Source organism: Papaver somniferum, chromosome 7 (assembly GCF_003573695.1).
Source record: "Papaver somniferum cultivar HN1 chromosome 7, ASM357369v1, whole genome shotgun sequence".
Classification (NCBI taxonomy): Eukaryota; Viridiplantae; Streptophyta; class Magnoliopsida; order Ranunculales; family Papaveraceae; genus Papaver; species Papaver somniferum.
Genome location: NC_039364.1, coordinates 212,854,142 through 212,876,679, shown reverse-complemented (window position 1 = coordinate 212,876,679; position 22,538 = coordinate 212,854,142). Strand labels below are relative to the sequence as shown.

Here is a 22,538-nt window from a genome sequence, read left to right as displayed (position 1 = left end):
CGAGATAGAAACGCATGCGAGTTCGACCGAGCAATGCTCTAACAGGTCATAGATTTGCATTTTTATTGTTGTAATTCCCCTTCTGAAAATGAGAGGGTACTTAGTACACGACCAAAATTTTGTTAGCGAACTTGTATGGACAAGCTTATGCAATCAATAAGTATTGACCAACAGTAAAGACTTATACCTGATTGTAAAACAAGGTCAACTGAGTATGTATCCGAACTGTACACGAACCGAATTTCAACAAGAAAAAGTCTTGTTATCTATATTTCAAGACACGAATTTACAAGAATAAGTATCGTAGATTCTATACAATTGAGTTAGATACTGTCTTGGTTGATTAATATAGTACTTGTGATATTTCAATTATTAAAGATAAACAATATAATGCGGAAATAAAATAACACGAGACACCAGAAATTTTATTAGCGGTAAAGCTACAATGTTTTCTGAAACTCCCGAAATCTAGTCCAGGTTGAACACTGCAATGTTTTTCGTACAAGCATACCTGAAATCCGATGACTGATTAAGATAAGATAACGCGGTTCCTAAACGGATCTACTCCTTGGATGTTAAAATTGCTAGCAGATCACTAGAATTAGAACTGAAAGTCTGAAGGGAATTTTGATAAAGTACCCCCGTTTTCTGAAACCCATAAAATTAATGCCCCCGTTTTTTTCAAACTTGTTAAAATGCCCTCACTGTTTACTTTCACCCCTTGGGCCCGCATAATTGAGTCAATGGTCGTTTAACTAGTCAAAAAACCGGGTAAAAATATCATAAACCCATAACTTATCCTAAAAGAGTGAGAGACCTCTTTCATTTATTTCATTCTGTTCCATCTGAAACTGAGAGAAGAGAAGCAGCTGCTGCTGCTGTTGTTTCCGTGAGATTGAAAGATAGATCTCGTTGATGCTGCTTAAGGGAGTTGTAAGGGTTTCCTGAACTGAGGTTTGAAGCTGCCGAAGAACAAAGGGAGGAGAAGAAATTCGAATCAGGGAGGAGAAATGAAGACTAGGGTTTGAGATTCACAGAGAAGAACACAACAAGCTTGAATCAGTGTTAATTTGGTTTAGATTTGAGTTATGTTAATCCAATTTAAGGGAAAAGGTTTTGCTGGTGGAAAATAAAGTATGGGTTCGATTGAGATGGAATTGGTGTTGGTTACAGTTTTGATTTGGTGGTGAATATAATGAGTATTTGTTTGATTTCGTTTTGAGAAGAAATTAGATCTGCAGTGGTGTTGGTGGTATATTTGTTCTCACTTACATGTATTGTTCGTGCTCGTTGTTGTACTTATTTGGTTATTTTGCGCTTTTGTAGGTGTTTTTGGAGAAATAAGCTTTTGCGGCGAAATGGGATCGAAAAGTGGTATTTACACTCCGAGAGGAACTACCAGAAGCACCCCAGAAGTATGTTGGAGACACCCCAGAAATACCCCGGAGGAACCCCGAAAAAGTGCGGAAAACATCCTAGAAGAATTGCTAAAGGCACCCCTAAGTTAGATAAGGGGCACCCCATTTCAGGGCATGTACTAAAGGGACTCTCGAAATGGATAAGGGGAGGCCATCTACATAATTCAAATACAATTTTTGGCGGGAAACTGGCAGCAGCGAGGAGCAATTTTTGTGTGAGAATCTTTGGGCAGTTTTAAAGAGATTCAATTGTGGAATTCGATTTGGCTGGACTTACTATAGCAAAACAGGGTTTGTGTGTGCGTTTGGGTCGAACATATTGGGATAGAATGTCCGGGAGAAGTGAATCAAAGATTAACAGGGATACATATTCTTTCTGTTTATTTTCAAAGATTTTGTGAAGAATTTTGGGAGAGTTTTATGTTGGATAAAGATGTACCTAGTCTTGTTCAAGTCAAAGAATAGTTTGGATACGAGAGAATAGCCAACAGAACCACGTGAATCAACAGGAAAGTGATTTTTCTCCAAACTGCCCGAGAAGAGTAATGAGATTATTCTCGGATTTGATCGAGTTTCTAGGGAGTTGGATAGCTATAAATAGCTGTGTTTTCATCGTAGAAGGGTTAGAAACCCTTAGGAGAGAGTTTAGAGTTCAGGATAGACGAGAAGAAGAAGTTACAGGAGATATTGCTGCTGCTGCTGCTGCCATTGAAGATCCTGAAAAACACGAAGAACAGACTCGCAGAGTCCGTCGTTCTTCAACAGTCTTAATATCAATACCCAAGTGTCGTTGTTCTACAGCACTTGGCTTGTATCGTTTATTTTCAGCCTTTTCCACTTTGTAACAGTGACGCTGTAACACTTCTACAGCGTTGCTAATTCCTGTTTCATCTTATATACATCAATAAAAACACCTATTTTAGCCATGAATTTATCTTGTGAGTGTGTTTTTGGGATGAGGAGCTAAACCCATTAGCCGAGGAAACGAAGGAAGCCATTGTCCCAGATTAATTGGTATAATTCTATTTTTATTATTTATTTGTAATATTTTTATATGATTATTTGCATGGAATTGAAATAGATAAATTGATTTTTATTGAGTAGTTGTGAATTATTTTGATGAAGCATGCTGGGTTTTTTAAAACTTTTGATGTTTCATACTCTGTGATTACAATTATTACTTCAAAAATTTATTATAGGCAAATATTAGAATCACTTGAAAAGGAAAAAATTGCATGAATATTGAATAGAATTTATCATTTAATGGGACAATGGTGGAATCCAGAGTCTTGGTGTTTTTCTCTATAACTTTGAACAACTTTATTTAATTGTCTAGTTTAATTTAAATCTAAAAATTGTTTTCTTCACAAGTCTGAAAAGAACCTTTTTACCACTATTACAACAACTTTTGAAACACCATCAATTTTTGGCGCCGCCGACGCGGATTTGTGTTTAGGTAGCATTTTTTTTTAGATTTATTATTTATTTTTATTTTTTTGTTTATTTTTATTTGTTCCTTTTTACGTTTCTTTTTGTCTTTGATTTACAGGTTTGAAGTGAACACTAAGAGTTGGAGAAAAAAAAAAGCTTAAAGCGTAAAGAGAAGACAAAAAGAAGAATTTTTTTTTTTTAGGATTTAGTTTTATTATTATTTTTTTTTTAGAATTGTATTAGGAAATATTTTGTAATTTACTTTTTGTTTTTGCACTTTATTTTTGTGGACTGTGGACTTTAAACTTTGGACATTTTTATTTTTATTTTTATACCCTACGGAAGGGTAGTTTAAATACAAACTGTTTGCAGGGAAGGACGACGATTGCGATATCGTCTCGGCCCCTCGGGTTCGTACATGACATAGGAGTCGTGGCGCGAGTCGACTTCAACGGTTCATCCCCCGTCTGGTACCGGAGGTAAGTCCAATCGAAACACTCGTGAATCTCCTGTAAGCGAGTTACTGTATTCCTTAAGGTGATTCATTGATTCAGGACGAATTTGGACTGTTTTTAAATTCCTAGTAAAGGGCAAGGACTGACCATACAAGATAAGGGTTCGGATTTCATCACCGTTCTCTTCTTGCCCGCCTTAGGAAAACGAAACCTAAAGCGAACCTAAGCCTAAAATTTGGACTAGAAAGAGACCTATAGGGTATAGAGCTTAACAGGACAATCATTCGAAAAATATTGGTTACTCCTTTAAGCACACCTCGAAGTTCTTGACGGTTTCTGCGAGTTGAATGCGTGACTGCGCCGCATTGGATCGGTGAGGTTTTGGGTATCAAAGCTCCACTGAGCTTCCCTCGCCTCTATTCAACTTTCTTTAACTCGGATTGATTCCAGAGGGGTTTGCTTAAATTGTAACGAATTCCCTTTCGAAGGATTAGAAGCTGGTCTAGAAACAATCTAAGTGGAGCCATCATGCTTGTTGTTTGCTAGAAATCTTTAGGTTTGTTGTGGTAAAGTCGAGTCAGCCTGCTATGTGATTGCTAGAACCTTCATTGTTAGGTTTTTATTCTTTTTGAATTTTTAGTGTATGCTCGATTTTGTTAATAGGGCTTGGAAAAGAGATACTCTAGGTCGATTGATTAGCGAAAAACCTAGTAGTTCTTCTGATATAAGCAGGGAGCTCGAAGATTCTTCTTTTGAGAGCCCTGTTTTTGGAAACTTCAGTTTTGAGAATTTATCTCTGAGTCACAAAAGTACCCCCAGTACTCCAGTTGTGCCAACGATGGCAACTTTGAAAGATTACATGTTCCCAACTAGGACCAACCGAGCTTCATGCATTAAATTGCCAGCCACTACGGCTAATTTTGAGATAAAACCTAGTATTCTTCAGATGATCCCTATATTCTTACGAAAAGATGATGAGAACCCTTATTTCCATATTAGAGACTTTGAGAAAATCTGTGGGACAATTAGAATAAAAGACCTTACTGATGAAGTCTTGAAACTTAAGATGTTTCCCTTTTCCTTGAGAGATAAAGCCAAGACCTGGCTGAACAACCTACCATCTGAATCCATTGAAACATGGCAGGAACTTATTGCTGCTTTCTATATGAAATTCTACCCTAAGCATAAAACTGCAGATATCAGGCAAAAAATTAGTGCTAGTGTGCAACAAGAGGGAGAGTCTCTTTATAGGTTTTTATAGCGATTCAATGATCTCCTATCTCAGTGTCCTCACCATGGATTTGATAAGATGAAACTCGTACAGATTATTTATGATGGTTTAGATTATTCGACCAAAACCATGGTTGAGTCTATGTGTGCTAGTGAGTTCACTAGTAAAAATGCTGATGCTGCTTTTACCTTCTTAGAAGTTATCGCTGAAAATCCAACAGTGGGAATCTTGTGTTGAACCCCCTAAAAGACTCTTGGTCAATAGAAGTAGCACCAATGTGGTAGATACAAGCTTTGGGACAGATGTTAAGTTTGCTGCCTTGTCTAGAAGGTTAGAAGCTTTGGAATTGAATCAGTCTAAACATAGGTCTCTTGTTGAACCTGATGATAGGAATAGAGCCTCTCAAGTCTCTAGTTGTGGAATAGAACCCAATAATTCATTTTGGGAAGGTCAGGTTAGTGAAGAACAAGCCCATGTTGTCTATAACAACGCTAGGTTTGAGAAACGTCGGAAGTTTGACCCATACTCAGAAACCTACAACTCTGGTTGGAGAAACCATCCTAATTTCTCTTGGTCTAAGGGCCAGAGTCAAGGCCAGTCTAGCAATTCTCAGCCTCCCCCAGGTTTTTCTTTTAAAAACTCTTCAGGTCAAACCCAGTTTCAGAACACTTCTGAGAAAAAGATCTCTATCTTAGAGGAAGCTATCACTATGTTAGTAAGTAACCATGACATGCTATCAAAGAACCACATGAGCTTTCAACAAGAAACTAGGCAGGAATTGAAGAATACTTCCCATAGTCTTGCCAAGTTAGAACTTCAAGTAGGACAAATAGCTAAGTTTATAAGTGAGAGAGAAGATGGAAGGTTCCCTAGTCATACCGATCCTAACCCCAAAGGAGAGAAATCGTACAATCATGTGAATGCTGTCACAACCCTGAGGAGTGGAAAGAAGGTTGACAACAAGGTTGCCATGCCTGATAGTGAACATGTTGTAGTTCACCCTGCTGAGCCAGAGAATGAAGAGACTGATAGAGTCTCTAAAGAGACCAATAAGGGTCCTGTTAAGCCCGGCCTTGTTCCCAGAGCTCCGTTTCCCCAGATGCTAGTTCCGACTAAGAGGGAGTCCAACTTTAATGATATATTGGAGGTTTTTAAGCAGGTTAATATCAACCTTCCATTATTAGATGCAATTAGGCAGATTCCCTCTTATGCCAAGTTCCTTAAGGACTTGTGTACGCGAAAGCGTAAGCTCAGTGTCCAGAGGAAAGCCTTCATAATTAGTCATGTGAGTTCTATTATTCAGAATACCACTACTCCTAAGTATAAAGACCCAGGGTCCCCGACCATTTCTTGCACAATAGGTAAATACCGTGTTGAGAAAGCGTTGCTTGACTTAGGAGCCAGTGTGAACTTAATGCCATACCATGTGTACCTTAAGCTAGGACTTGGTGAGATGAAACCTACCCAGATGACACTTCAGTTAGCTGATAGGTCCGTTAAAATTCCTCGTGGTGTGATCGAGGATGTTCTCATAGTAGTCGACAAGTTTATATATCCGGTGGATTTTGTTATCCTAGATACCCAACCTGTCCCTGACCCAGAGAACCAAATACCAGTGATTTTAGGTCGCCCGTTTTTAGCTACATACAATGCGATCATTAATTGTCGAAATGGTATAATGAATTTGTCTTTTGGTAATATGACTATTGAGCTGAACATTTTTAATATTAGTAAGCTACCCTCCGAGCTAGATGAATCGAGCGTAGAAGAGGTAAACATGATAGGAACCTTACTTCAGGAGTCATTACCAAACATCGTATCGAAAGATCCGTTAGAGAGTTGTCTATCCCATTTTAGCCTGGATTTCGACGATGGTAGTAACATTGAACAAGTAAATGCTCTGTTAGATTCCATTCCTGTGTTAGATATTGATATATGGAAATATAGGTTTGAACCATTACTAGCTTCCGAGTCTACCTTAATACCTTGTTTAAAAGAGCCTCCTGAGTTGGAGCCTAATTATACATTTTTAGGCCCACCCAAGTCTTTTCTTGTGATTGTAACATCCGATTTGGATAGTGATCAAGAGAATAGGCCAGAGACCGTGCTTCAAGAAAATAAGGAAGTTTTAGAGTGGACCATAGTAGCTATGAAGCAAGTAGAGGATGAACAACCTGATTATAACTTAGAGAAAGCAATTGACCTTTTTCAAGAACCCGATGGTCTAGAAATTAGGAACATTGTGACTAGTCTATGTAGAGGCACCCAAAATTCTAAGTTTGGGGGTAGAGAACTAGAAGAATCTCTTGAGCATTTTAAGGACTGGGAAGATCCGGAAATCCAAGCAATAATTAAAGGTTCGTCTGAGAGTAGTGAAAACCCTAAGTTTGGGGGTAGTAATGATTCTTGTGATCGTCAAGTATCCCCATTGGAAGTCCCTAACTTGGGACTCAAGCCTAGTGAGGTATTCCTGAGTCTATTCAGACTCCACAACCCGATCCTCCTGATACTGTCCAGGAGAAAATACATATGTTAGAGACCCGTTTTTCGGATGAATCTGTTTGCCGAGACACTCATATGAAGCCCAAGTGGGCACCTCAGATAAATCCAGTTTCTTGCGAGAAACTTTAGATCAGGTTGTGCTCTATCTGCTCTTTTTTCTGATCTTGAGCATTTGTCTCCTATTCGTGGCAGTTCTATTTGGTCTTATGGACCCACAAATGTTTCGAATATTGGTATACGACTTTGGAAGGTGACAATTCTTTTAGAGGTATTTGATGTCTAGCTAATGACTATAAATTTAGAATTTACTGGGAGGCTCCCGCGTTCATGTGATACGGTAATATCCTTCCTTATTTCTTTTCCCTCCAGTGGTAATAGTTTCTCCTTGTTCATGCTTTTAATTTCATCTTTAGAACATTGAGGACAATGTTAGATTTAAGTTTGGGGGGGGGAAGAAACACTTTTTGTCACCTTTTTGCAATAAATAAACTCCAGAACCTAGAAATTTATGCCTATTAGGATGCACTAACCAATCTAAGTGGATGGAAGCATTTTGGTTTAGGAGTTGAGGAACCAATCTGATTAGATGGCAACATCTAAAGAGTCTATTCATAAAAGCACAGAGCTCAGGTGTTTAACATGATAGTTTCACCATATCTCGTTGAGTCCTTTTCACTTTTTTTTTTTTTTTCTTTTTAAATATGTTTCTAAGTGATTTGGTGGGGCTCACGATTCAAGTTGTTACCAATGCTAGGGTGAATTAGAGTGATTGAGATACCATGAAAAAAAAAAAAGAAAAAAAAAAAAAAAAAAAAAAAAAAAAAAATTGAGACCAGACCATTTGACCAAAAGGAATAAATTCAATAAAGTCGACCACTGGTACCCTTGTATATGCCAGTTGTGTTGACCTAGAGTTAGGTTATCGACCACTGGTACCCTTGTATATGCCAGTGTGTTGATATTAGTCAGACTAGTATCTCAATCCATTAGGATAGGTTCATTTTGGCGGAGGCCTTCAGACAGATATGGGAAACGCCGTTCACTTAGTAAACATCAAAACCATATATGTTTTTCTATATCCATCTTCTTGATCTATCCATGTGATTAGTTTTGACTCCGAATATGATGTCCATAGTGCAACTATCTGAGTAGAGCTCTGTTAATTTATATGAATTTTAGTATGCTTGAGTGCAAACTCGTGTACATCAATTGGAATTTCGCATCAAGGTACTTCTTCGTGTAGTCAATAAGTATGCCAACCAAGGAGATTCTTTAGTGCCTTCCAAGGTTCTGCGCAGATAGATAGGGTCTGGAGTAAAGATTTTGTGGGTATATCTCTGGTAAGCCCTCCCGAGACTATAACTCGGCCACTAGGGCCACCTAGGGGTTTAAAGGCTTATTGCATACGCTAAATGCAACCGACGATGCCTGCGACAGTGAGTTAGGATTTTATTTTGTAGTTTTGATTTGCTCGGGACTAGCAAATAATAAGTTTGGGGGTATTTGATAGACACATTTATGTGTCTATTTGTTCTCATTTACATGTATTGTTAGTGCTCGTTTTTGTACTTATTTGGTTATTTTGCGCTTTTGTAGGTGTTTTTGGAGAAATAAGCTTTTGCGGCGAAATGGGCTCGAAAAGTGGTATTTACACTCCGAGAGGAACTACCAGAAGCACCCCAGAAGTATGTTGGAGACACCCCAGAAATACCCCGGAGGAACCCCGAAAAAGTGCGAAAAACATCCTAGAAGAATTGCTAAAGGCACCCCTAAGTTGGATAAGGGGAACCCCATTTCAGGGCATGTACTAAAGGGACTCTCGAAATGGATAAGGGGAGGTCATCTACATAATTCAAATACAATTTTTGGCGGGAAACTGGCAGCAACGACGAGCAATTTTTGTGTGAGAATCTTTGGGCAGTTTTAAAGAGATTCAATTGTGGAATTCGATTGGGCTGGACTTACTAGAGCAAAACAGGGTTTGTGTGTGCGTTTGGGTCGAACATATTGGGCTAGAATGTCCGGGAGAAGTGAATCAAAGTTCAACAGGGATACGTATTCTTTCTGTTTATTTTCAAAGATTTTGTGAAGAATTTTGGGAGAGTTTTACGCTGGATAAAGACATACCTAGTCTTGTTCAAGTCAGAGAATAGTTTGGATACGAGAGAATAGCCAACAGAACCACGTGAATCAACAGGAAAGTGATTTTTCTCCAAACTGCCCGAGAAGAGTAATGAGATTATTCTCGGATTTGATCGAGTTTCTAGGGAGTTGGATAGCTATAAATAGCTGTGTTTTCATCGTAGAAGGGTTAGAAACCCTTAGGAGAGAGTTTAGAGTTCAGGATAGACGAGAAGAAGAAGTTACAGGAGATATTGCTGCTGCTGCTGCCATTGAAGATCCTGAAGAACACGAAAAACAGACTCGCAGAGTCCGTCGTTCTTCAACAGTATTAATATCAATACCCAAGTGTCGTTGTTCTACAGCAGTTTACTTCTATCGATTATATTCAGCACTTACCCCTTTGTAACAGTGACGCTGTAACACTTCTACAGCGTTGCTAATTCCTGTTTCATCTTATATACATCAATAAAAACACCTATTTTAGCCATGAATTTATCTTGTGAGTGTGTTTTTGGGATGAGGAGCTAAACCCATTAGCCGAGGCAACGGAGGAAGCCATTGTCCCAGATTAATTGGTATAATTCTATTTTTATTATTTATTTGCAATATTTTTTATATGATTATTTGCATGGAATTGAAATAGATAAATTGATTTTTATTGAGTAGTTGTGAATTATTTTGATGAAGCATGCTGGGTTTTTTAAAACTTTTGATGTTTCATACTCTGTGATTACAATTATTACTTCAAAAATTTATTATAGGCAAAATATTAGAATCACTTGAAAAGGAAAAAATTGCATGAATATTGAATAGAATTTATCATTTAATGGGACAATGGTGGAATCCAGAGTCTTGGTGTTTTTCTCTATAACTTTGAACAACTTTATTTAATTGTCTAGTTTAATTTAAATCTAAAAATTGTTTTCTTCACAAGTCTGAAAAGAACCTTTTTACCACTATTACAACAACTTTTGGAAAAACACCAAATATAATGGGTATTTGTTTGATTTCGTTTTGAGAAGAAATTAGATCTGCAGTGGTGGTATTGAACTCTAGCCGGAGTTGAGATGGAGCTGATGTTAGAAAGATTCAGAAGCTGGTTATGAATTAAAGAGTGGGTCTAGGTTGAATAAGTTGTTGGTTGTGACCATAAATGTTATATTGCTGCAAATGGAGGTTGAGCTGCTGGTCTTGTAGTTGAATTGTTGGTGGTTGCAGGGAACTGAAACTGGGGATGATTGAAGCTAGATAATGATCTTAGATGTATGTTAGGACCACACTCAGATAAGAAATGAGTTATGCTAAATCTGTGTATGAATGATTAACAATTATGGGTTTGCACCAGATTTGAATTTGTTGCAGGAATTGAAGAGCCACAGTAAGTGATTCCTAGGTGCAGAACAATAACATCAAACTGTGCACAACAGCTGTTTGACGAAAGGGCAGAGAGAAGTTCAGTTGGACGAGCTGTGGTGATTGATTTTGTGGAAAGTTTTCAATGGGTTTTGAGAGATAACTGAAGTATGAAAGAATACGGCAGAGATGTCAGTATGAACTGATGTTGCAGTCGTTGGTTAGCTGTCGAAGGAAGGTGATTCACAGCAGTTCAGGCAAGCAAGGAAGGGGAGATTGGGTGCAGTTTTGGCAGCGATATTTCTTTGGCAATGGGACTATGGGATTTGTATTTGGCAGAAATGGGTGCAACTGGTGCTGATGAAGGAATACAAGGTGTTGGTGGTACTGTCATGTGGTCTGTTATTGCATAAGTGGAGTGTGGCTCAATGACCTTGAATCTTGTCTCATGGTGGAGTTGTAATCAGATTTGAACCTGGATTGAAACAAATCGAAACAGAGACATATACAATTGATGGGTTCTGCTGTTGAAACGAGAAGAAGTTCACAGAGTTGAACTGTGAATTAGATGTATGTTAGGAATTGATGCAGGGATGGATACAATCAAGGGTTAGAAGAGAATGAATCTGTTGATTCAGCTCTACTCAGTCCGAAGGGCTTTTTAGACTTTTTGACGCTGCCACCTAAGCGTTAACGGCTGCTAACTGCCGTTTACCGTTTTTTGAATAAAACGGTCAATGTAAGGGTACTTTAACAAATTTCTAAAAAATGGGGGCATTTTTTTAGTGTAATGTAAAAAACAGGGGTACTTTATCAAAAAGCCCAAGTCTGAAGCCCAATGATCCGGTTTCGGGTAATTGATCGGGTGCCCTCGAGTCCAATGACACCCCTAGTCAAAGAAAAACGATTAGTCATCTCAAGAATGAAATGACAAAATCTTCGCCGTCAAAATTTCTAGACCGGCTCATTAAAAGATATCCGAATCTAATCTAAGACCGTTGGTAAAATTCTTCTTTTTTCTTCCCACGAAAAACTCGATCCAAAGTTCAAACCTTTTGACCCAAAACCCTAATCTTTCGCCTTGCAAATCTCTTTCTCTAAGACTCCATTTTTATAGCCGTTGTAACTTTCTTTCTCTCTTCTCTCTTTCGGCGAAGCAATGCCGAGTATAGTTTCAACAATGGACGAGAATAATAATCCCTTTCAACTTTTTTGCCCTAAAAATGAAATCTTGTTGTCTGCAGATACCAAGAAGAGCACCACTGAACCTAATCTGAGTAGTGGAGGTATATCCTTGAAGAGAAAAAGACCACCAAAGATACAAATACCTTCAGTTTTGAAGGAAATTCAGGTAGACAAGGTTAGAATTAGGGATTTTAACAATGATAATAAGGTAGAAAATAGGATTGTTGAGTATATTGAACCAGGAGTTGGGGTTTTTTCTATTAAAGGAAAGAAGAAGAACATGGAAGATTCTCATATGATTGCTCTGGGTTTTAATGGAAACCCTAAGAAGGTAAATGTGTTTATGTAAAGGATTTTCAATTTCAGCTATTTCATTTATAATTTTCTTGAAAAGAAGGATTATTGATTATGGGTTTTTGTTTTGGGTAAATTTAGGGTTTTTTTGGGGTTTATGATGGGCATGGTGGTAGAAAAGCGTCAGACTTTGTTGCAGAGAATTTACACAAGAATATAATGGAAATGATGGAGAATTCAGAAGGAGATTCAGGAAAGAAGGAAGCTATTAAAGCTGGATATCTGAAAACGGATCAAGAATTCTTGAAACAGGTTTGATTACTTGCAAAGGGCATACCTATAGTTCTTGATATCAACTAGTATCTTCTTGTATATCATGTAAATTAGAGTATCCAGCGTTCCCGGTTTTGGCATAGTCTCATTTTTAACATCGTGTTTTAGTCGCTGTGGGGGAGTTTTTGTATGTTGAAATTTGGAATTATCAATTGAAGTAACTAGTTCAGGCTCTCCAGGCCCCAAAAGTTGTCCTTATTGGCAGGGGTGTATATTGGGGTTGTTTTCAGTTTACAGCAATCGGGGCGCCATCCATTTGTTGGTTTAATGTATTTACATGCGTGGTTCACTATGGCATTTGTAGGTATAGATTCTTGATACAAAAATTGATATCTATGTGAACTTATTATAAGAAAATCATTGTTGTGATTGATGTTTACATAAATTAGTTCATCATAGAATGCTTAGACACCTTGATGTTAATTGATAACTAGATGTTCATTTCTAGTTTCACAATGCGAATTTCTATCCATATAAGAACGTTTTCTCTGGTTGTTTTCAGTTTACAGCAATCGAGGTGCCATCCATTTGTTGGTTTAATGTATTTACATGTGTGGTTCACTCTGGGTTATGGCATTTGTAGGTATAGATTCTTGATACAAAAATTGATGTCTATGTGAACTTATTATAAGCAATGCTCTATTGTGATTGATGTTTACATAAATTTGTTCTTCCTTGAATACTTAGACACCTTGATGTTAATTGATAACTAGATGTTCATATCTAGTTTCATAATGCAAATTTCTATCCATATAAGAATGTTTTCTGGAGCTCGTGGACTCCTTTTTGTCTTGTCTGAATTTTAGTTCGAGTTATATGCAAATGGATCCACTAAATTTTGATTGTAGTGTCCCTTCAGTTTATTAATCTTATATTTGTTGAGGAAGTTCTTGATGTGAGCAAGGTATAATACAGGGTTTAAGCAGTGGTTCTTGCTGTGTCACTTGCCTTATTGAGGAGGAGGACATTACTGTCTCAAACTTGGGGGACTGCAGGGCTGTTCTGTGTAGAGGTGGTGTGGCTGAAGCTCTCACGATGGACCACACAGCTCGACGAGAAGATGAGCGGAACAGAATAGAAAGCAAGGTAGTGTATGGTTTACCCAAACTCAATAATGTTTACATTGAAGGTTAAAGGGTTAGAAAAGCTTTTTTACACTTCTTGCCTTTGAATGTATGCTATAGGGAGGATATGTGGAGATTCACAGAGGTGGTTGGAGGGTTCATGGTATCCTTTCTGTTTCAAGAAGTATTGGAGATGTCCATCTGAAGGAATGGGTAGTGGCTGAACCTGATACAAAAGTCTTGCCTTTGACTCCAGACATGGAATTCCTTGTCTTAGCCTCAGATGGACTCTGGGAAAAGGTTAGTAGAGTATAGCTCTTCCTTGTTTTAATTGAGCGATGCTACATTGACACAAGATTTCTACCGTGGAAAATCCCGGTAGAAACAGCCCCATGGGCCCCCCAACAGGGATTAGCAGGAGGGTGGGCATTACCCACCATGGGTTCCACATGATCTGTTTCTGCCGGTATTTTTCACGGGATTTTGTCCCCGGTAGAGAAATCATTTTCGGTTTTAATTAGGCTGAAGTAGTTATACATAGAACCTCAAACATTGTGTAGAGAGGATCCCTTTGTGTGTGTGCACACTCAAAATGCATGTGTTGAAGAGAAAATTTATTCTTTCCGAAAATTGTTCAACTCCTACGTGAATCTAGGAAGCTCATCTTTTTTAAGCCATTTATGAAAGTTCTTTTTGTTCTGCTTATTCCTTTTACTGTTTTTCATTTCCCCCCTTTTCTGTTATTCTTTACAATCTTCCTTTTAGGCATCCATGTGGTTTTTGGTTTTGGTAACTGCTGGTTACATCCAGCTGGTTCAAAAAAAAACAATAAACTAGTCAAGGATAATATGATGCTGGTGGTGATGTTATTTTCGACTTTTCCCCCTATCCGTTATCACGGTCTAATGTAGTGGTCCATGTTTGGCTTCTATACATGCTTTTGTTTAATTTTCTTATTCTTAAGTTGGGAATTGGGACCATATTTATGACCTTTTAGAGTTGTGACAGCCAGCAGCATCCAGTTAAGTGCATGTCAACCAATGGTCCAATATTTGATTTACATGTTTTTATTTAAATTTACCATGAACATGAAATCGGGTCAAATGGAACAAATTTTATGGCGGGGGACGAGACCAGCATAAGTGTCCCTTTTCAGGACACCTTTAGGTTGCCCCCAACCCCACTGACCCTATCATGTATCTTAGCTTTTCTCTATCATTCTCTACTGTGTAGTCAAATAATATCTGGCAACTATTCCATCTAAGAGACTATTGAGTGAGTGATTAGCTGTAGTCTTTTATGGATCACGTTTATTTGTGTCCTATACGCTCTCTTTATACAATTGTAATATGTGAGTTATACTGGCTATAATCTTTGGTTGTTTGTATTGTATTTATCTTTAGTAGGTAAACTTGGTATTATCATATTTTGTCAGTTGATCAGAAATCTTAATTTGTCTCTTTTGTTTTTCCATGGATAGGTTGACAATCAAGAAGCCATTGATATTGTGAAACGTGTCTACTTTGTACCAAATAAGCTAGGATCGAAATGTGATTTTCTGAAACAAGAAGAAGAGGGTCAGCCTGGGCATGAGAATATTAGTCCTCTTCCGAAAACAAGGAGAATATCGGTGGTCAAGCAACAGATTATTAAGACTCCATCCCCGAAACAAGTTAAAAATGGAGGCTGTAAGAAGAGATGTACCACCCCTCGTGGGGGACTACTATCTGCTTGTAAGGAACTTGTAAACCTTGCTCTTACTAGGGGTAGTTTAGATGACATCACGGTTATGATCATCGACTTGAGTCACTTTAGATGCAACAGATGACATGATTGACTACCATCCACTGTCTTCTGCTACTTTAATCGCTGAATGTGCCTTGTACATATGAAACTCTTTGATGAACAAACAAAGCATCCATAAATGATCAACTTGTGCATTACTTGTAAAGTTATGAATGACGTGAAGACACGCTAATTCTTTTGTTCTCCAACTACCTAGATATATAAGAAATTAGAATGCTTTCTTCTCTTTTCCTCCTTGGTACTCACCAAAATTGTTAGTTTGTTACCCGTTCTGTCGGATATGTTTCATCGAATCACATACCGTGTTTTTTTTTAACTGATTTATTCATAACTTTTGTGCAATGAAGAATGATGAACTGTCTTCATGTGGAAATTCCACATTATTATGTTATTAGGTAGCCTATCAAGAACAATACTAGCTAGCTGTATAAATAATAAGTTGAAGATGAAAATAGAATCAGTAATACTGTCTTTCTTATTAATCATAACTAAGTTCATCCTCTCCTTAACAACAACAACCAGAGTAGAAGAAGACTTGATAATTTTGACCTTATCATAAGTGCCAACCATAGATCCTCCTTACTCTCTGTCCACCTTACCTCATGTCTCAACAGCTAGTCTTAGATTACAATTATTGACTAAACCTATACAGGAAGACACCAAACCTATGTTTGTATTTGTTAACATGAATTGATTACTTTTCCCACTCACACATGCTAAAGTTGTCCTGTCTTTGAAATTCTAATTTTTTTTTCTTCTCAAAATTGTGTAAAAAACTGTTTCTTTCACTTCCTTTTAACAACAGATCCGCGATACGCAAAAGCTGGTGCACGTAGTCTCATGTGGAAGTCTAATTGTCCAAGGTGAATCTCTGGTGCTTCGTTCACTGCATGCAAGAAAAGACCAGACCAGACCCACAGATTATTTTCGTCTCATTTCTTAACATGAAATTGAAAAGTTAAAAAAATGGCGGTAAAAAGAAAACATAAGAATGAAAAAGAAAATCTAGATTTATGTATTAGAAAAGATGGAATATAAAAAGTTTATTTCTTAGTTCTTAATCTTACTCCTTTTGCCTTGTAATTGCCAGTTTGTAAATTGAAGAATTTTTCTTTTTATTGTATCTTTTTTTGACCCATATTGCTGTCAAGAGAAACTCTTTTCTGGCAGCATCTGTGAGTGGATCTTGTGTATGGGTCTCTCTGTCCCTTTCTCCCTCTCTCTCTCTGTGTTCATACATACGGAGAACTCTATATGTATATTTTCTAGTTCATCAAATTCATTTTAAATTCCATTTCTCCGGTTCTCAATTTGTATTCATTTTTTCATCAATTCATTTTATCGATACCCATATAGCAGATTATTCATAAACACATGATGCAAGAACCGATTGGTATACCTGCTTGTTTTTCATCGAATGATAAGGATTCAGCCACCATAACAAGATCAGGTCAAAGTGTTTTCATGTCAGTATATCAAACTAAAGTAGCAGGCCAATGTCGTCTGATTACAGTTTCGTGGTGCAAGAATTTATTACTCCATGGTTTATCAGTTTCCATTGAAGGACCAAATGATGGTGAGACTCAATACAATTGTAAAGTTGAGCTTAAACCATGGTATTTTTGGAAAAAACACGGTTCCAGTCGATTTCAAGTCGAAGGTAAAAGCGTTTCAATCTATTGGGATCTTAGAACTGCTAAATTCAATGGAGAAACTGAACCACAATCAGATTATTATGTCGCGGTTGTTTGGGATAACGAAGCTGTATTAGTTCTTGGTGATAGAAAGAAAGATGCTTATAGAAAGACAAGTTCAAGACCAGCATTGATTGAACCAATACTAGTCTCGAAAAAAGAACATATTTTTGGCAAGAAAAAATTCTCTACCAGAACTAGATTTCATCAGAAAGGTCGAGTGCATGAGATTTCTATCGAGTGCAACAACAACAACAATAGCTGCAGCGGTAGCAGCAATAGTAATAGCAGTGATAACAGCACTTCTTCTTCGTCGTCTAATGGTGGTAGCGGTGGATTTGAACCAGAAATGGAGATAAAAATAGATGGGAAATTAGCAATTCATGTCAAACATCTGCAATGGAAATTCCGAGGTAATGAATCATTATCTATTAGTAAAGTCAGAGTAGAAGTATATTGGGATGTTCATGATTGGTTATTTAGTCCTGGTTTAAGACATGCATTATTCATATTCAAACCAACTTCCATACCATCATCAGCAATTACATCATCTCCGCCTTTAATATCATCTTCTTCGTCTACAACAACGCCACTTTCAATGCAAACACCGGGGCGTTCCGTTTCAGTCAAAGACCCTCATCGATACGATACCAATATCGATAACAACCAAAACAGTTCATCGGGTTATTCTTTGTTTCTTTATGCTTGGAAAGTTGAATAACAGCATGATCGTCGTCAATTCACAATGAAAGCCTGCAAATGGGTTAGTGTTTAAAGTTCAATTTGTCCATGGCCACGGAAGAGAGGGCTTGTGCTTGTGGTGAAGATGAAAAGACGAGGGTGGTGGATATCATGTGTGTGTAGTGGGGCCCACAAAGAGTGTGGAGGAAAGGTTGGTGGTTAAAACAACCACCTTGACAGCTGGTATTGTTTTAGTAAACTGGTATGATTGGGCAGCACAAATTGGGATAATCAAATCAAAATATATGTATGATTGTTTCAATAATTCCATCCATCTGTAAGAAGAGATCAAGTTTTTTTACCCCTAAAACCTGATTTTTGTTTGGGTTTAAGGCTTATAAATCTATTTTGTATTGTTCTGACCCATGTGAATTCCAAATCGGCAGAAATGAATAGAGAGAGATGATGATGAGGTATGACGAGGTATGACGAGGTGGCTGAAGGGAGGCGAGGGTTTGTTAGATATGTGATGAGAGCACTAATTATAACACCTTGTTTGTATGTTTATTTCAATTAATGCACATGAAATATTCTTTTTTTCTTTATGCTTATCGATCAAGGATCATCTAACTTCATCCCCAACTAGCCGTATACAATACAAGAAATACAGGATTCGATATGCACACAGTATCGAATTCCATATAAGATAAACAAATCGAATTCTCATAAGAGTGAGGTTCTGTTGGGATTGCTCATGAAACAAGGCAAGCACAAGACCATAATAGTGCTAAGCGAAAATCGAACTCATTAAAGGTAGCGATGATTCTATGTGTGTGGTGTTTCCGGTTGTGTCACACGGGAGTAGAGGTTTAAAACGAAGGCCACCATCAACTTCGACATAACTTTGAAACGTTTACACTAAGTAAAAGTTTAATTTTAGTGACACCTTTGTGTATGCATAAAATCATCACATTACTCGTTGGACTTGTATATTTAATCTAGTGGGGGATTGTTGGATATCTGATTACTATCCAAATAAATTAGATTAAATATATGTTTGGTTATTAATGTAACCAGATGAAGGAAAGGAAGTATGCAACTATTTTGTTTGAATCACGGGAGGCATAAGTTAGTTATGGACGGCTTTAGTTTTTGACTTGAAGAGACATGTCCACAAGTACCGATTGGATATCATGTATCTAAGAGACATGTCCATAATGAGTCTGTTGATGCTTCCTCGTATAGGTTTTGAAGAGACATGTCTTTTCTCTTTGAAATCTATAAAAGGTAGTTCAAATAAAACTTGAAAACACACTGATTCTAACTTATTCTCCCTCTTCTATAACGAGTAGTAAAATACCAATAAGAGTTCAAGGGTGATTCGTCGATTGTTGTTGATCGCCGATCACGCAAAGGCTTGATTGTATCCTGAGAAACGGTTTGCATTCAATCCTGCAACAAACTCTTAGCGAGTGGGAGCAAATAACGTTTTAAGAAAAGCGATTACGTGACTTCAATCCATCGATTTTCGATTCCATACCCTAAATTTCCAACATTCTTTTTTATTCATTCTTATAGTGGAGGTACTATTTGTTATGTGAGCTGCATCATTGAACTTAATCTCTGGTTTCAAGCCTTCTTCTGAAGCTTTTGAGATCAATCATCTGCAGTTTGCTGATGATTTGAATGTATTCTTAAATGATAATTCTGATCAGGTGAGCAATCTTAAAATATTTTGATGGGTTTTGAATTTGTCTCTGGTTTGAAAGTGAATTTTTTAAAAAATACTCTTGTGCCGGTGGGTAATGTTGTGAATGCAATGCACGCTGCTTTTATTTTTGGTTGTCAAATTACTTCTTTTCCTATGAAATATTTAGGAATTCCTTTGGGCAACAAATCAAAACCAGTGGGAGTATGGGATGTAATTCTTCAGAATTTTCAAAAGAAGTTGAGCATGTGGCAAAGAAAGTATCTCTCAAAAGGAGGAAGACCGATGTTGATTCAAAATTTGCTTTCTAGCTTGCCAGTTTACTATTTATCTCTTTTTCAAATTCCACATTTTGTTGAGAAGCAAATGGAGAAGATTATGAGGCAGTTTCTTTGGGGTTCTGTGAATAAGAAACCTAAGAAAGGTTGGGTTGGTTGGAAAAAGGTAAATTTACCAAAGGAATGTGGTGGTACTAGAATCAAAACGTTAAGGCTACTGAATAAGTCACTACATGCTAAATGGATATGGAGGTAGGGAAATAAGGAAAAAACTCTTTGGAGAAAAATTGTGAGGCTTAAATTTGGTGGCAATGAGAAGTCTTTTCTACCAAATCCTACAAACAAGTCAGTTGGTAAGAGTTTGTGGACTGCATTTTGAAGTGTAGGAATCATGTGGAGCAAAATTCAACTTTATAAGTGAACAATGGTGATAGAGTGCTTTTCTGGAAGGATGTGTGGCTCAACGGAAAGTCTTTACAAGTCTTGTTCCCTAATCTTTACAATTTGAGCAGACTGCAAGATGCTACAATTCAGGAAGTGTTAGATGTTAATACAGGGAACAATTGGAATTTTGCATTTTGCAGGAACTTAAAGGATGCATAAATTGAAGATATTGCTCATTTGCAGAATTTGCTTTCTACTTTTAATATGGGGTGAAGGCCAGGATCATAGAATTTGGCAGAATGACACAATTTTTTTCTGTGGCAGAATGTTATAAGTCTTTGTAGGATGATGGTTTGCTTGTATTCCCTTATAAGAGGGTGTGAAATCCAAAAATACCATAGAAGGTAATATTTTTTGTCTGGACCCTCTGTTATAATGCTGCACCAACTACGAATTCACTGAGGAACACTTACAATGTCAATGGATGCCTGTTACGCAAGAAAAGTGTTGAATCGAACCATCGTTTGTTTTTACATTGTGATACAACCAGAGAAATTTGGTTTTACTTCTTAAGTGGCTATGATCTTCAATGGGTGTTTCAAGGTAGTGTAAGGGATACATTATGAGAGTGGAGGAAAAAGAAAGGGAAGAACTTAAGTCTAAAAACAAATATTTGGGATATATTTGCTTCTGCAATTTGGTGGGCAGTTTGGATTGAAAGGAACTCAAGAGCTTTCAATGGCAGATATAATTCAATGGAAAATTTGAAGGATAGTGTCAAGACTTTGATCTTTAATTGGTGTGTGAGCACTAAATTTTTTGAAGGAATCACTCTGAATATGGTTTTGCATAATTGGGAGGCTGTTGTTCATTAGTTCTCTGTAATTTTGTTTTTTTTCCTCTCATGACATTATTTTAGTGTGTTTTTATTCTTTGCTTACACCAATACTATTATTTCCTTAGTGATGTATTGGATTTTTAATAAAATTTTCCTTTCAGAGTCAAAAAAAAAAATTTGTTAAAGGGAGAGCAAAAAAGAATTTTAGGAGTGCGAAAATTGTAGTTAACTCATTGACTGGGAGCGATTTAGTATATTTTTCTAACTCATACAAATATACCCTACTAAATACACTCGTTAACTAACAAGTTTCACACCGAATCACCATTAATCCCACCACCACCATCAACGAGCCTTTAAGCATTCCCAACTCTAAATACTTGTGAGATTTGAGAAAACAAATCCAAAGTCTCCAAATTATGTTAGGATTTCAATAACTTGAAAATTTGAACAAGAACAAGACAACATGGAGTGGTTTTTTTTGTTACAGATAAGTCTCATTGCAAGCAACTCTTGATTTATGTCAAAATTGATACTGATAAGGTATAATTGAAATTACCTTCACCATTCGAGGAGGGTCTGTACTGTGTCTCCACCACGAATTGATTCCAAGTGACACGTTGGATGATCAGTCCCTAAAAAAATATGTGGATATATATCACATCTAGTTTAATGTCTTGTTAAGGTATGCCAAATTTGCCCTCGTTCTAAATATAATCCGTGATCTTCATCTTGGATGATAAAATTTGAGGAAAATTCCTGGATTCTTTTCCACCATCGCATAAAATTTTTAGAAGATGCAAAGTACTTTACTAAATCTTATCATATCACAGTTTACATATGAAACTAAATCTTAGAAGACCTAAAGAAGTTTTTGCTGAAACTCTGATCAACAACTAATTTATCGGGAAGATGATTGTAGTGGGTTGTGGACCTTGGATCTAATGTGCGGTCAATAGAATTATTTAATAAGGATATATTTGTCCGAGTTAGAAATAATACATTGAATCGATGTAATTTGCGAGTCTACTTTGCGAGTCGACTACGATTCTTGCACTCCTCGGATCCATTATTGCTCTCCCTTTAATAAAAAAAAAAATCTCTATTTTATATGAAATTTGATACCCTCCTCAGTAAATTGTTATCACCTCTTAATAATGTTGACACATTTGTCTAGTCTGTCGTTGAAATCTGATTGGGTAGACTTGTGATTGCCTTTATTTATACTATGTTACTAAGTATGAGCCCAGGCCAAGACTACTAGTATGAACGTTATGAATTATTAGCTTTGATTGTCTTCGAAAATCCATTACTTTGTAAAATGCCAGGGACGGCCGATTGCCATACTAGTATATTTAAGAAAACAATTTGTGTTTCTTATTTTGCTCCTTTGTCTAAAGCGACTTGATATGACATACACAGAACCCACATGCTTCCCTTGTTTTTTTTGCCGCTTCAACTTAGAAACTCATTCGTGGACAAACACATAGATGTAATGAGCCTCCTTCAACTTGACCAAACCAGTGCTATGTCTTACCAAATGGTTCTGGCTTTCTAGCACACTTCTGAAAAGGAGAGACACTACCAACTTTTTCGTGCGACAACTTGTATGGACAAAACCTAATACAATTGCAAGCAAACCAACTTAATGATCCTTGATAATATGTATGTAGAGTTTATGTCTCTATCTATTCTCAATCGGTACGTATAGACTAAGGAGTCTGTGAACCTGATTGATAAGAAGAGTACTTGGACGATC

The 22,538-nt window shown here is 37.2% G+C and overlaps 2 protein-coding genes across 3 annotated transcripts; both read left to right on the top strand.

Moving 5' to 3' along the window:
* Positions 1-11,581: 11,581 nt before the first annotated feature.
* LOC113299510 (probable protein phosphatase 2C 14) lies at positions 11,582-16,261 on the top strand. 2 transcript variants are annotated; one of them, XM_026548529.1, is made up of 6 exons: positions 11,582-12,030; positions 12,135-12,305; positions 13,242-13,412; positions 13,511-13,690; positions 14,871-15,123; positions 16,002-16,261. In XM_026548529.1, the coding sequence occupies exons 1-6, from the start codon at positions 11,674-11,676 to the stop codon at positions 16,061-16,063; spliced, it is 1,194 nt and encodes a 397-aa protein (XP_026404314.1). In that variant the 5' UTR covers positions 11,582-11,673; the 3' UTR covers positions 16,064-16,261. The 2 variants fall into 2 exon arrangements, with proteins under 2 accessions (XP_026404314.1, XP_026404313.1); XM_026548528.1 differs by lacking the exon at positions 16,002-16,261 and having other exon boundaries at positions 14,871-15,379.
* Positions 16,262-16,392: 131 nt separating this feature from the next.
* Positions 16,393-18,176, top strand: LOC113299511. The gene has a single exon (XM_026548530.1). It carries the CDS (start codon positions 16,571-16,573, stop codon positions 17,609-17,611), a length of 1,041 nt encoding a protein of 346 aa, XP_026404315.1. The 5' UTR covers positions 16,393-16,570; the 3' UTR covers positions 17,612-18,176.
* Positions 18,177-22,538: the final 4,362 nt, after the last annotated feature.

Coding starts and splice junctions, on each gene's coding strand:
- LOC113299511 (XM_026548530.1), top strand. CDS start 16,571: ATGATGCAAGAACCGATTGGTATACCTGCTTGTTTTTCATCGAATGAT.
- LOC113299510 (XM_026548528.1), top strand. CDS start 11,674: ATGCCGAGTATAGTTTCAACAATGGACGAGAATAATAATCCCTTTCAA. Junction 12,031..12,134: donor TTAATGGAAACCCTAAGAAG/GTAAATGTGTTT, acceptor GGGTAAATTTAG/GGTTTTTTTGGGGTTTATGA. Junction 12,306..13,241: donor ATCAAGAATTCTTGAAACAG/GTTTGATTACTT, acceptor GGTATAATACAG/GGTTTAAGCAGTGGTTCTTG.